The following is a 16,076-nucleotide window of genomic DNA, read 5'->3' as shown; positions in this document are numbered from 1 at the left end:
TCCAGAATTATAGAGTATAACTTCTTGTCAGAATTCATACTGTTAGCCGTTCTTACTTTGAATTTTTTCTCTGCCTTCTTCTCAACCCAGAGATGTAGACTAGATGGAGTAGACATCTAGATGTCTACTAGATGTAGACTAGATGGAGTAGACATCTAGATGTCTACTAGATGTAGACAAGATTTAAAGCCTTGCTCTACTTTTCTCTCAGTTTCGTTTTTTCTTCTCATTGCCAATACTGTCCTCTCGCCATTCCAGCTCCTTTTTAAACTAATAATTTCTTCTCAGTTTTTTTCCCTAGATATTCCCAATTGTAGTCAGTCTCTTTTCTTAAATATTTGAAACCAAGATTCATTCATCTAAATGATCTTAAATTTTATGTAAGATATTTCCTAACTGCACATCTGTTAATATATATGTAAACGGTTTAGCCTAGAATATTTGAAATAGGAAATATTTTCTGATTAACTCTCAAATAATCATAAAACCAACAAAGCTATTCTTCAAATAGTTTGGTTGGTAGAGATTGAGTATACTGTGCTGAATATGTACTACTGAAAGTCTTTGGGTGATTCTTTAAATTCTAGAGTGCTTTACAATTTTCAAATTTCAAAGAAATTTACAAATTTCATATAATCCTATAATAATCCCTTCCTTCCACCTCTATATGCTTTTACTTATAAGACCTTGCAGTTTTGTTTAAATACATTTAATATCTGAAGTTTTCACTCGTTTGATTCTAGAATATCCATTGACACCTTTGTATGTGAAAACTTGGTATTATATAATTTATCTCAGTAAAATTAACCTTCTTGAAATATTTTACTATTTAGACAAATGCAGTAAAATTCTACTGCTGTTTATCTAGAGATTATATTTCATAAAACAGAAATTGCTGTTCATCTTTTTACTTTGCTTACGTGTATTCAGTTTAATTGTTTGGTTATCACTTTGTGATAAAAAGAATTTTTCTAAGATACAAAATGAATTGTAGTCCCTTAAGTTAAAATGCATACATTTGAATCATATTAAAAACAAAGAGTTGTCTAAGGTAGCTTTTTCTGATAACCCACTCATTTGTTTATGCACCATTTGTTGAACCTCTTTATATTAGTTAGGTTTGTGTTCTGCTTAAAGTAATAGAATCTACATTCATTTATTTTCATGAAATACAGATTTTCTTACATAACAGTGAGTTTGGTAGTAGGCAATTGCTGGCACTGGTGGTTCTACTTAATAATGCTTCAAGAGTTACATACTTTCTACCTTTCCTTTTACCATTCTTTTATTTTTTTATTAAATTTTAAAAATTGGAGTATAGTTGCCTTATAGTGTGTAAATTTCTTTTGTACAAAGATGTTAATCTTTCGTACAAAAATGTAAGAAAGGTTAATACATGTGTGTATACATTATTCTCGAGCCTTTAGTGTTGAGCCTCCCTCCCACGCTCTGAGCCGTCACGGAGCTCTGAGCTTCTGCCAAAGTGTGTTGGCCACCTTCTAATGAATATTCAGAACTTGAGTATCAGTCCTTCCAATGAAAATTCAGGACCGATTTCCTTTAGGATGGACTGGTTGGATCTCCTTGCTGTCCAGGGGATTCTCAAGAGTTCTCCAACACCACAGTTCAAAAGCATCAGTTCTTCAATGCTCAGCTTTCTTTACAGTCGAGCTTTCACATCCATACATGACTACTGGAAAAACCATAGCTTTGACTAGACAGACCTTTGTTGGTAAAGTAATGTCCCTGCTTTTTAATATGCTGTCTAGGTTCGTCATAGCTTTTCTTCCAAGGAGTCTTTTAATTTCATGGCTGCAATAACTATCTGCAGTGATTTTGGAGCCCCCCAAAATAAAGTTTCTCACTGTTTCCATTGTTTCCCCATCTATTTGCCATGAAGTGATGGGACCAGATGCCATGATCTTAGTTTTCTGAATGTTGAGCTTTAAGCCAACTTTTTCACTTTCCTCTTTCACCTTTATCAAGAGGCTCTTTAGTTCTTCTTCACTTTCTGCCATAAGGGTGGTGTCATCTGCATATCTGAGGTTATTGATATTTCTCTCAGCAATCTGGATTCCAGCTTGTGCTTCCTCCAGCCCAATGTTTCTTATGATATACTCTACATATAAGTTAAATAAGCAGGGTGACAATATACAGCCTTGATGTACTCCTTTCCCGATTTGGAACCAGTCTGTTGTTCCATGTCCAGTTCTAGCTATTGCTTTTTTACTTGCATACAGGTTTCTCAGGAGGCAGGTCAGGTGGTCTGTTATTCCCATCTCTTTAAGAATTTTCCACAGTTTGTTGTGATCCACACAGTCAAAGGCTTAGGCATAGTCAATAAAGCAAAGGTAGATGTTTTTCTGGAACTCTCTTGCTTTTCCTATGGTCCAGCAGATGTTGGCACTTTGATCTCTGGTTCCTCAGCCTTTTCTAAATCCAGCTTGACCATTTGGAAGTTCATGGTTCATGTACTGTTGAAGCCTGGCTTGGAGAATTTTGAGCATTACTTTGCTAGCGTGAGAGATGAGTGCAGTTGTGCGGTAGCTCCCTTGCTAAGACTAGTGAGGGGGGCACTCTCTGCCCCACTTCTGATGTCTGTGTCAGAAGCTTCCTCTGTCGCTTTTTATACCTTAATAAAACTCTGCTACACAAAAGCTCTCGAGTGATCAAGCCTGGTCCGTGGTCCTGAAGCTAAATCTTCTTCAGAGATCACGAATCTGACATCGTTCACCGTAAGTTATCAGTATCATGGTGGCCGCTGTACCTCTGGGCATCTTGTCTGTGTTCTAGAGAGGGAAGAACGTAGAAGTGAAAAGACTACTCCAGCTATATCTGTTTTCCTTTTATCAAGTTAAACCCTGGTTCAGCCACCTCAGTGTCTTGTGACTGTGTGTGACTTACTTATGTTTCAGTGCCTAATATTGAGTGTTAACTGTGTGGTGGTCTTGCTAGTTTTTTATTTTTTGAGAGGTAATCAAAAATGGTCAGTAATGAAAAATGCTTGGCACAGTACGTAACTCACGGTAGTCTCTCAGTGCATGCATGTTATTGTTTTGGACTGTTTAGGTGACTGTGTGTTTATTATTTTTATTTTTATGTGATTAGCTCACAGCAGTCACTCAGTGCTTCCCTGGTGGCTCAGACGGTAAAGAATCCACCTGCAAAGCGGGGCACCTGGGTTTGACCCCTGGGTTGGGAAGATCCCTGGAGGAGGGCACTCCAGTGTTCCTGCCTGGAGAATCCCATGGACAGAGGAGCCTGGCGGGCTGCAGTCCACGGGGTCGCAAAGAGTCGGACACGACTTAGCATAGCACAGCACAGTCACTCAATACATGTATGTGGTTATTGTTCTGTATTTTTATCATCATTATTTATTTTATTTTGCATTACATTAAAAAAATAGCACAGAAATATATAGAGTAAAAAGTTTCCCCCAACTACTATTAACTGGTTGATTTGCAATTATATTATTTATTGCTGTGTAACAAATGATCCCCAAACCTTGCCGCTTAAAACAGTCATAAAGTTTCTGTGGGTCAGGAATTCAGAATCAGATTGACTAGACAGTTCTGGGTCAGGGCTCTCGTGAGGTTACGTTTAAGCTGTCGGCTGGGGTTGCGGTTATCTGAAGACTTTCCTGGGGCTGAAGGACCCGCTCCCAGGCTACTTGGATGGCTGACAAGTTGGTGGTGAGAGCTGGTGGGAAACCTCAGGTCCCCTCCGGGTGGGTCTGCCACAGAGCTGCTCTAGGATCCCATGACATGGTGGCGGGTTTTCCTCAGATGAGTGATACAAGGGAAGCCATGAAGTCCTTACTGACCTCGGCTTGGAATTCACATGTGTTATTTCTGCTGAACTTTGCGGGGGCACAGAGCAGCTTTAATTTAATGTGGGAGATCATCTGTCTTCTTTGGTTTTTGAATTGAATTGTTCATGAAGGGATAGGGGTTCATTTGATGGGTATTGGTAGCTTATATTTTCTTTTCACTTAAATTAATCTTAAGATATCTCTTTGTCTAATTATTATATAAATTGTAAAAAGAAACCTATGAAAACTAAGTAGGTTGTTTAAACCATTTAACTGAAAATTTGAAAGACCTTCTAAATGTATGCATGAACATAGTTCTGTCATGTTATTCATAGCAGTAAACTTCAAGAACACAAATACATTATCCAGTGTTTCTCAAAAATGCTTTTGAATAATGCTATTACTGTGAAAAGCTCTTATCAAAAAAAAGGAGAAAGCAAAAAGAAATTCATTTCATTGTCTAATAAGTTTTGGAAAGTCCATACATTGGTTATATATGTTTTTGATATTTATAATGCACAGTGACATATTAAAGCTCTGGGAATTTTATGTAATTATCTATTGCCTTCTTTAATCTGGTGTTTCTTAGTCTTACTTAATCATAGAATCTTTTTGGTTAATACTGGTTTTGTAGACGTGCCATAGTTGAGTGAAAAGTTCTAATTCTTATGAAAGGTACAATGAACAGTGAGGGAGGACAGGTTATTTGCTACTTCCTAGTATATTTGGGCATTTAAAAAAAACTATAAAGATGGTTATTCATTACCTGAAAGACATGCATTTTGACTAATTTTTTATGGTGAAATTCACCAATTTTTCAGATCCTTTAGCTCACTATGTAAAGAAACTTTAGAAAACCCAACTTAAATGTTAGATTATTAATGAAGATGTAAGGAAAGCATGAGGCTAGGAGTCAGTTAATCTGGTTAGAAGTTTTGGCTGTGAATTAATTGTCTTTTGTTTCTCTATAAATAGATGTGAAATAATTGATGCATGTGACACATGGTTCTTGTAAGGATTGCAGACGAATTTTACCATCTGAGCCACCAGGGAAGTCCCAAAGATTAGTTATATAATGGAATTGGAAATATTATATCTCTATAAGTGTATTCCTAATATTTATAGAAACTATTGATGCTTCTGGGCATTTCAACAAATACTGAAAGACAGTAAGTGGAAGGAGGAGGACAGAAACTTCAAAGGGAATTTTTGTTCAGAATATTAAACAGCTAACTGGAAATTATAGTTGTTCCTCATGGAGTTTACTTTAATTCTTTTGCATGTTTAGAATTTTATGATTATGGAAAATCTTTATAATCTTTGTTAATATTTTAGTGTAAGATGTCCAAGCCCAGACCAGTCTCACTGTGAGATTATGGTATAATTTTTTTAGTCTTACCAGGGTATTTCTGATTGTAGTATACATTACAGAATGCTAAGGATTAACAATTTCTGTTCACATCTTCTAATTTCCTTGTATTCCATGCCTTCTCCATTTGATTCTACATTGTTGTCTCTAGTCCAGGGGTCCTCAACCTCTGGGATCTAATGCCTGATGGTCTGAGGTGGAGCTGATGTAATAATAGAAATAAAGTGCACAATAAATGTAATGCTCTTGACTCATCCTGAAACTGTCGCTCCCCAGCCCCCACCTCTAGTCTAGTGGAAAAATTGTCTTAGATGGAACCAGTCCCTGGCCACAAAAAGATTGAGGATCGCTCTAGTTGGTGCATTTTACTTTTCTCTTGCCTTCGATATAAATGAATTGAGCTTTTTTTTTTTTAGAATTATTTTAAGCCTTAGGATTGCTAAGACATACAGTAAAATTCATACTTTTAGATGTATTGTTTTATTTGACAGATGGATATATTTGGGTATTCAATACCATAATCAAGATATTGAATTTTGTGTGTGTGTGTGTGTGTGTGGTGAATTGTCCCTTTATTTTCAGCCCCTGGCAACCACTGATCTAACTTCTTTCCCTATACTTCTTTCTTTTTTAGAGTGTCATTAAATGTAATTTCTATGTCCAGCTTCTTTGCCTTAATATAATGTTTTTGAGATTGATTCATATTATTAATGGTATTGATTGTTGTTTCTTTATTATTGCTGATGAGTATTGTATTGTAGGGCTTCTCTATACACTGTATATTCCCTATACAATATACTATTCTATTACATAGAATGTGTATATATTGTATTATATAAATATATGCAGTATATATTCTATTGTATTGTGCAATAACTTGTTTATCCATTTACTAGTTGATAGACATTTGCATCACTAGTTTTGGGTGATTATGAACAAAACTGTAAATTTTCACGTATGGATCTTTTTTGGCCAAATGCTTTCATAAAACGGATTGAGCTTTTGCTGGGAGCTTGACATTTCATTATTATATTGTTGACTGCTTACCTTATCTTTTGGAGAGAGATTAAGATAATACAAGCGAGACTTCAGATTTCTTGCTTTTTGCACTGGGTTATAGTAAAAACTCTAGCATATTTCCTTAATTTTTAAATTATGTAAATAATGAGTAGTATTTAAACTTAATGGTATGTATCCTAAGGATACATTCATTAAATGTTAGACATAGTGTGAAGATTAAAAAAGGTAAAAAATACTTTTTGAAATCGTTCCTATTTTCTGGGATCATTATCTATGCTATTTGAATAGAAAAGATTGATGTAAACTAGCTGAAGAAATGATTAAACCTTGTGATATGAAAAAATTATACATGATATGATTAAAATATTAGGTTAAATCATGTGACATTGTTGTCTTAGAGTCAGAAACATTTGACTGGGCCACCCAGGTTTATGGTAGGCTAGAAAACTCAGAATGGTTCTTAGAAGAGATAGGTCTTAAATTGGGTCTTAAGAAAATGTTAAGGTATGGTTCTTTAAATGATGCAAGAAAGTAGGAAGCCAATTGCAGAGAATAGCAAAGTTAATCTAATTTTCTAAAATGACTAAATATTCTGTAATTACTAGGACCTGAATATTTTTTTAAAAAATTATAATTTTAGAAGGGATAAGGGAAAATCAGAGTGAATTGCTGAAATGAAAAAATTTTAACCCCCAACCCTTATTGTTGAGAGTGTTTTATAATTCATAATGAATCTTACAATAGCAGATTTCATTGCCAGTACCTAATGGTGAGGATATGTCTTAGACTCTTATGTTGTGTGAAATTCTTTGGCTGCGAAATGACAATTTAAGGGTTGTAATTACTGTAATTCATAATGAACTTACCTTTTTTTTTTTTTATAACATATATAGCATCTAGTTCATAATAGTCTCTACTTACATCAGTAGTAGTGAGAGAAACACCTTGCTGTCTGTACTTAAAGAAATTAATATTCCAAGAGAGAGAAACATTACAATACAGGAAATTTTTCTTATCTGAAAGTAGACCTGACGTTATTAAAATAAGTATCTCTAGTGTTAAATTTTGTGTCAGAATTAGGACTTGTTGTGTTCTGATTCTGAGGATTCACATTATTGGTGACTGTGAGAAAGGTCTCAGTTATTATAGCTGATAATACCGTCTTTCCTTCTTTTCAGTGTTTACTTTTGGACTTTGTGTTGAACATGGAATTGTCCTCATACTATCCTCAATGTCTCTCAGCGTTTCTTTTGTATCTTCTGTCTCCTTCTTTCTCACTCTCCTGCCTTCTGGGACTTTGCTCAGCTATTTTAGTTCCTTGATAGTTTACCTAACTCTTTCGGTTTTTTAACCTGTTGAGTTTTTAATTTCAATGACTGCTTATATTTTAGAAGTTCTGTTTATTTTTGTTATTTTTCAAATCTGCTGGGATATCTTACCTCTTTTCCTTCATAATCTTGTGTCTTTTTTTCTTTCTTTCTTGGAAAGTCTCAATTGCATAATTTTGTAATTATTTATAATCACATATATTTGATAATTTTATAGTTTGAAGTTCTTGAGCACTTCCTGTTATTAATAGCATGTCTACTGACTCATCCTTATGCTGTGTTTTCTCTTGTGTTTTTTGATTTTGGTTTGTGAGTTTATTTTGGTCTATGAGTTCATTGGAGAGAATGCAACTTTTTTCTAAGAGAATGTTGTGTAGCCTGTGCCCTTTTAGGTTACATTTATGTGTCTATATGCTAGCCGCTCTAGGAGTACCTTCATCATGGAACCACATAAAAAAATTTTTTTATTGTGAAGTGTATCAAACATGCCAAAGATACATGTGTAAAATATATAAATGTACATAAAATATAAATACATATACCTGACAGCAGATTAGTGATAGGACAGTATTAACGTCTTGGAATCTTTTTATCCCCACCAGAAAAGTCATCCATATCCTAATTTCGGTGTGAGCCTTTCCTTCTCCCGCCCCTTCTTAAAAAAACAGTTATCATCTGTGTTTTTATCTTTGAAGAGTTATTTTCGGGGGGGCCGTGCTGTGTGGCATGTGGGATCTTAGTTCCCTGACTAGGGATTGAACCTGTACCTCCTGCAGTGAAAGCACTGAGTCTTAATCACTGGACCTCCAAGAAAGGCCCTTAACAATACATGTTTTATTTTTGACAGATTGAGTCCCAATCACAGAACTGTCTGTCTCTGTTAAATGAACGTGCTGAGAGGAGATAAGCTGAGGAGTTTCTAGGTCATGGTCTGCTTTTTAAAGAGTTTCTATCTGCCTTACTGAAATATTTAGTAGGAAGCATCAGAAATGAACCCTAGGGAATACAGAGCTGTGACAGTTTGCTAGGGCTGCGGTAGCATAGTACCAGAGATTGACTGGCTTAGACAGGAGATAGGAAATACCTAGTTAGGGACTAAACTGTGAATGTGTTCTGTCCAGTTTCTGCTATACCTGCTACATCTTTGAGAAAAAATTTAGCAAGTTTCCTGGGAAAACATGTCTTTACTTTTAAGTATTAGAATTTTCTTGTATGATAGTCTTTTCAGTTTTGAAGAGAAAAATAATTAGTTTTGGTCTATATTTGTTTCCTGGCTGTTTGAAAAAACAAGTGACTTAGGCTTAATCACTAAAAAGCGTAAAACCTTTTGTTAATAAAATCATTGTGAAGAAAATAATCTTTGTGCCCAAATAAAGTTTTAATACAAAACTTGTGAAGGTTTATTTAGATTCTTTGACTAATATACTTTAGAATTTCTATAATCTTGTACTTTAAACTATAACCTATAGAAAGAATGTTATACCACCCTGAAGGTGGCTATAAAAATTGTTTATGAAGTTCGGGCAAAGACTAAAATATGTTGAAATGGAGAGTTTTGAAAAATATTCTATATAGCAATGGAGACCAAATCATGCTAAAATGCAGAAAAAGACTATACATCAGTTTCCAGGCTACATTATTCAAAAAAATACAACCATAAAAAAGGTAATAAGATTACATTTTCACATTTCATGGCTAGTAAAGTGCATTAGGCTGCTCAGATATTCATAACTTACTGTGACATTTGGGAAGATTACATTTTGTAGTGCACAGCCATTACTATAGCTCAGATAATAACTAACCAGTGCCTGGACTTGGATTATGATCCCTGCCTTTGGAAAAAAATTTGTGTTTTGAAGGTTGATCAGCTTCAGATAACTATTAAAAGGGTTAACATGACATACTGTAGACCCTGTGCGTACTTTTTAGGTATAATAGACATGCATACATATAGTATATCAAATATGCCACATGTATCTGTACCAATTTCTGCCATCAATTTTCTCCTTGAAAGGCATATTTTACAACATTTAAAGCATTGGAGAAATACCTAAAACATCTGTCTGGATACTGCTCTTACAGTGTAAACCCAATTTAAAAGCTGGTGAAATATTTGGGTGTTTTTTTTGGAAATTACTTTTCAAAAATTAATTCGGTAGCTTCTTGGAAGGGTGTGTGTTGATGGTGATAAGCACAGATCAAAATGAAAGATTGATGCAAGTAATAGTAAGGTGAAGGTAAGGTCGTGTAAGTTAGTTGCAGCTGGGTCTCTGACCTGTTTAGATCAGTGTGGAGGATACCCTAAAGTGTATGTTTACTCCAGATTCTCCCCTCGCCCTCATTCTCCATATGCTCAGTTGCCTTTTCAGAGGCAATCACCACTTAGTTTCTTGTGTATCATTATTAGGTATATGTTTATATTTTATACTCAAATTGTAGCCTCCTATTCACTTTTCTCCATTTTGATTATCTCAGCTACACAGTGTATTTTAGAGATGACTTTTTCTGTCAGAGCTGCCTCATTATTTTCAATGGCTAAATCATATTCCATTATATAAACACAACTTTACTAACTTTACCATGTCTTTTTGAGGGGTATTTTTTCTTTTATTTTCTATTGCATGCTGAATGAAATTCTTATATCTAACATCATTACTTAAATGTACCTGTGGAATAAATTTCTAGTTTTAAGGTAGCCATTGGTATCTGGCATCTGTTTAGCATAATTCTTTCTGAGATGGTTTCATGTTGTTAACTCTAATCAGTAGTTCCATTGCCAAATACTTATCTCAGTTATAGCAGTTTTTAGTTTTCCTCGTTATCATCTGAAAATAATTGGATATTAAACCGTTGTTCTGATATTTATACATGTTGCTGCCTTTGCACCGAATGTGCCTTCTGTGTCTCCAGAAATGCGTCACGGGATAGTGGTGATGGTGCATCTTAGTCTTATTTGTGACTTTCATGAAAATCATTCCAATATTCCTGTTTGGGCATAATGCTGACATTTTAGGTTTATTTTCTTATTAAAGGAAGTCTTTAAAATTGATGAACATAGAAAGTTTGATGGAAATAGAAGATGACGATTTATCTATGCAGCATTTACAGTTTATTTACAGTATTTACAGTATATTTACACAATATACAGTATTTACAGTTCCAGGTAAAATCCATTAATGGATACTTAAAAGTATGATGAGAAACAATTTATTTGTGTAGTCTCAAAGTATTCTTTATAAGAATGCTTAATAATATGAAAATGAAAGATAATAACTTTAAAACAGAAAAAATCTGACAGATACCTCCTTGAGCACGAGATCAAATCTAACTTCACCAATAGTGGGGCATACTGACATCAGATACCATCTGAATAATATACCAATCAGGTGTCATCTGAAATAATAATACACTGAGACGGACATGTGTCATCTCTATGGAATATTTTTTACCAAAAATACACAGCTTGAATGTAAACATGAAAAATCATTCACATTATAAGACCGTCTTTAAAAAAGCTGGCAAATCCACTTCAAAAGTGTAAAAATCACGGAAGTCAAAGAATGCCTGTGTAACTTGTCATAGTTGGAAGAAGACTAAGGAGATGCTGATGCTGGATCAGAAAAAGGATATCAGTGTGACAAGTCTTGCTATTTGAGTAAGGTCTGTACTATTGTACCTGGTTTTGATGACTGTACTATGATGATACAATATATTCACATTAGGAATTGTATACTGTTTTGCAATTTTTTGAAAGTCTGAAATTATTTCAGTATAAAAGTTAAGGACACATCAAGTGAAAAAAAAAATCACGAATAATCATAAAACCAAAAAAAAAAAAATCCCTATTAGGAGTTCTCATGTAGCTTACAGAATTTGGGGGTCACCTTAGGGAACCAAGCATGTATACTTTATAGCTAGGACCATGTTGCTAGGAGAATTGGCCCAGTGACACCAAGGGACTCTTAGCAAAAACACAGTTGTCATCCTATGTCACATGTTGCTACTGATGATGTAAAGAATTGCACACTAAAATCTCTGCCACAGCTTTCCTAGAAGAACCAAGAGCTTTTAACACTGTGCTTGCCAAGATTTCTTATCTCCTTGCATGCAGATACTGCCTCTTGATTTTCATTTTTGCATTTTTTCTTTTTCATGCTAGTGTGTATCTTTGACAGAACATGGGATATGTATTCATTCCTGGCTGTAGGGAGTTTTAATTGATTCCCTAATTCTGAATCTTTTTTGCTTTTCCAAAGTAAACTCTATTTGGTCAGGTCTGTTATTCTTTGTATGAGATTTTGTTTTGTACAGTTCACTTTCTTGTAATTCTTTCCTACTTTTTGAGCTTTAGTAAAGCATAATGAAAACTGCATAATAAAGAAGTGTTCAGAAGGACTGGAGTGTAGGTGAATCTTATATGTGACTATTCTTTAAAATATAGAGATGTTTAAAAAATCTAGTAAAAAAAGATAGGCCTGGGGATTCCCTGGCAGTCTAAGGACTCTGTTTTCACTGCTGAGGACGTGGGTTTAATCCTTGGTTGAGGAACTAAGATCACATGAGCTGCATGGCATGGCCAAAAAAAAGTCTGCAAAGGTAATTCTAAAAGTATTTTATTTTGTTTAAACAGTTGGGGTTTGTTAAAATTAAAAAACTTTCCCTCTGTAGGAGAATGCTGTGGGTGACATGGCAAGGTAGGAATAGGTCTCAGTGCTTTCTCTGGATGGATTTTCTGATAGCAATCTTAATGAAATAGCATTTTTTTGATTACTGACTGAGTGTGTGTGAATTTTATGTTTAAGTTATCCTCATTATTGATAGGAGGGATCAAAATGGGTAGGTATATATAATAAACCAGAAATTTTACAAGAAAAAACCATAAATTTTGTGTTCATTTTGAGCCTTTTTCAGCTTTTCATTTTTGCTGTGAGCTCATACCCTGTATAGGTAGCAAAGGATCTTTAGGTTGTTGTGAGTAGCTTACACTGTTAACTGCTCAGCCGTGTCCAACTCTTTGAGACCCATGGATTGCAGTCTGCCAAGCTCCACTGTCCATGGAATTCTCCAGGCAAGAATAGTGCATAGCTTGCAGATTACCTAATTCATAGACAGAACATTGAATTAGAAAGCACGTATAGATCTAAGTTAGCCCACTCCAGTGTTCTTGCCTGGAGAATCCCAGGGACGGGGGAGCCTGTTGGGCTGCTGTCTATGGGGTCGCACAGAGTCGGACATGACTGAAGTGACTTAGCAGCAGCATAGAGCTACGTTAGATCTTCATTGAGGCTTTGCTGGTGACTCAGATGGTAAAGAATCTGGCTGCAGTGAACAAGACCCAGGTTCAATCCCTGGGTCGGGAAGATCCCCTGGAGATGAAGCATTGCATTAGAAAGCAAGTATAGAGCTAAGTTAACCCACTCCAGTGTTCTTGTCTGGAGAATTGCATGGACAGAGGAGACTGGCAGGTTACAGTCCATGGGGTCACAAAGAGTGGGTTACAACTGAGATCTTCATCAGTGTCAGTAGGTAGTGATTTAAGACATCCTGTGTTTGTTTTTGTTGAAAATATTTCTGTTTTTATATTCTAAGTCTTGGTTGATTGTGCTGTCGTAACATAAACATTTCTTCTGAAGCTTTATTTTTTTAGAGCTGTGTGTGTATGTGTTTTAAGATCTTTTTAAAGATTCATGTTGATGTATGGCAAAAACCACAACAATACTGTAAAGTAATTCGCCTCTAATTAAAATAAATAAATTTTTTAAAAAAGATATTTTTATTGTAAGGGGTAGAGAAGAATGTATATGGGTAGTTACTTGCCAAACTAAAGCTTTGTAATGTACTCTAGTTACACTGAAGAAATGCTAATGCTTTTAATGTATTTTTTCTTTCCACCCTCCCTGTCGCCCCTGGAAGTTGGTAGGAGGGCAGTTTGATTTAGAAATGAATTTCATTATTCAAGAAGGTGAGAGTATCATCTGCATGGTGGACCTACTGGAAAAATGTGATGTTACTTGCCAAGCAGAAGTCTGGAGCATGTTTACAGCCGTTCTGAAGAAAAGTATACGAAATCTTCAAATCTGCACTGAAGTAGGCCTTGTTGAAAAAGTGCTTGGGAAAATTGAAAACGTTGACAATATGATTGCAGGTATGACTTTCTGTAACACAGTGGTTGTGAGAAGATGAACTCTGATTATTAAGTACTGTGTTTTTCTTCTTTAGTAATGTTTAAGAGATGCTGAGCATGTGACATGTACCTGGAACTTTATTGTCTAAACTCTTAAGCAAGCACTCTGTATTTTAATTCTTCAAGAAATATAAGTAGCTTAATTATTTTATTTGTTGCTTTCTTTGTTTCTAGATCTTTTAGTTGACATGTTGGGAGTGCTGGCTAGCTACAATTTGACAGTTCGAGAACTAAAGCTCTTCTTCAGTAAACTTCAAGGAGATAAAGGACGATGGGTAAACTTAAATATTCTTTGATATTTGAAAATATTCCCCTCCCCAAATATTTTAGTGGCTTTTAAGCAGTTGATATTGCTGCACAGGGGTTAAATGTCAAATTGAGTAGACGAGATCAGTTAGAATAGCATATGGACTTAGGGCTGTTTTTGCTATCACGTGACACAGTTGTGGAGTTAGAGGACTGAGTGTGCCAACAAGGTTGGTAATTCGGTCCTTCTTTGAATGGTTAATATTTCAAATATAAATTCAACATTTACTAGAGGAAAAGGCTAAGGACAGAGAAATAAAAATGGTGGGTAGCAGCACCTAACTTCTCTATCAATCTGAGTAGTGTTAAGTGTGGCTTTTAAACTTGAACAACCCACTTAGTGAACCAAAGCCATGTGCTTTATTGATCTACCCTCCTTAGGTGTATTTTCATGGTCCTTTGCAAGGGATGGTATTGGTTAGTTCAGTTCAGTCACTCAGTCACATCCGACTCTTTGTGACCCCATGGACTGCAGTATACCAGGCTTCCCTGTCCATTACCAACTCCCTGAGCCTACTCAAATTCATGTCCATTGAGTTGGTGATGCGATCCAACCATCTCATCCTCTGTTGTCTCCTTCTCCTCCTGCCTTCAATCTTTCCCAGCATCAGGGTCTTTTCAAGTGAGTCAGTTCTTTGCATCAGGTGGCCAAAGCATTGGAGTTTCAGCTTCAGCATCAGTCTTTCCAATGAATATTCAGGACTGATTTCCTTTAGGATGGACTGGGTGGATCTCCATGCTGTCCAAGGGACTCTCAAGAGTCTTCTCCAACACCACAGTTCAAAAGCATCAATTCTTTGGCACTCAGCTTTCTTTATGGGCCAGCTCTGACATCCATACATGACTACTGGAAAGACCATAACTTTGACTAGACAGACCTTCGTTGGCAAAGTAATGTCTCTACTTTTTAATATGCTGTCTAGGTTAACTTCTAAGGAGTAAGTGTCATTTAATTTCATGGCTGCAATCACCAACTGCAGTGATTTTGGAGCCAAAGAAATAAAGTCTGTCACTGTTTCCACTGTTTCCCCATCTATTTACCATGAAGTGATGGGACTGTATGCTGTGATCTTACTTTTCTGAATGTTGAGCTTTAAGCCAGCTTGTTCGCTCTCCTCTTTCACTTTCATCAAGAGGCTTTTTAGTTCTTCTTCGCTTTCTGCCATAAGGGTGGTGTCATCTGCATATCTGAGGTTATTGATATTTCTCTCAGCAATCTGGATTCCAGCTTGTGCTTCATCCAGCCCAGCATTTCTCATGAATACTCTGAATAGAAGTTAAATAAGCAAGGTGACAGTATACAGCCTTGGCAATATACTCCTTTCCTGATTTGGAACCAGTCTGTTGTTCCATGTCCAGTTCTGACTGTTGCTTCCTGACCTGCATACAGGTTTCTCAGGAGGCAGGTCAGGTGGTCTGCTATTCCCATCTCTTTCAGAATTTTTCACAGTTTGTTGTGATCCACACAGTCAAAGGCTTTGGCACAGTCAATAAAGCAGAAGTTGATGTTTTTCTGAAACTCTCACTCTTTCAATGATCCAACAGATGTTGGTAATTTGATCTCTGGTTCCTCTGCCTTTTCTAAATCCAGCTTGAACATCTGGAAGTTCTCCATGCAGGTACTGTTGAAGTCTGGCTTGGAGAATTTTGGTATTGGTCAGCTGATTTTGAACTCCAGGTGCCTCATCAACCTGTTTATTTACGCTTTAGTTACTTACCCCTAGGGGAATACTAGTAAATATTTTCTCCATTTTTATTGCATTTCTAGGCTTATTTTAGAGCTCTTTAGAAATCATTGCCTATGGCAACTACTCAGCCTGTTGATCCTTAATCCAGTTCTGTTTGAGTATATCTAAGTTTATGCTCTGCAATTGTATAGTATTATATTAAAATGATTAGACTCTCTAGCTTCTTTTTATCAAACTTTAGTTCTCTGCTTTTTACGTTTTTTTTAATCACTTATTTGAAGTGATTTTATTATGTTTCTTGGTGAGGTTTACCTTGTATTTATTCTTACTAGGTGTTGTTGCATCTGTGTGATTATAATTTTCATCAATT

General features: G+C 35.7%; 1 protein-coding gene across 3 annotated transcripts in view; it reads left to right on the top strand.

Annotated features, from left to right (window-relative positions):
• LRBA (LPS responsive beige-like anchor protein) overlaps positions 1–16,076 on the top strand; it is a 719,345-nt gene that overhangs the window by 64,169 nt on the left and 639,100 nt on the right. For all 3 annotated transcript variants that reach the window (XM_065905003.1, XM_065905001.1, XM_065905002.1), the window contains exons 3-4: positions 13,442–13,673; positions 13,887–13,987. In XM_065905003.1, the coding sequence (XP_065761075.1) occupies positions 13,442–13,673; positions 13,887–13,987 (333 nt within the window). The remainder of the gene's footprint in view (positions 1–13,441; positions 13,674–13,886; positions 13,988–16,076) is intronic.

The sequence above is a fragment of the Muntiacus reevesi genome, chromosome 13, assembly GCF_963930625.1.
Source record: "Muntiacus reevesi chromosome 13, mMunRee1.1, whole genome shotgun sequence".
Lineage (NCBI taxonomy): Eukaryota > Metazoa > Chordata > Mammalia > Artiodactyla > Cervidae > Muntiacus > Muntiacus reevesi.
This window is presented reverse-complemented; position numbering and strand designations above follow the sequence as displayed.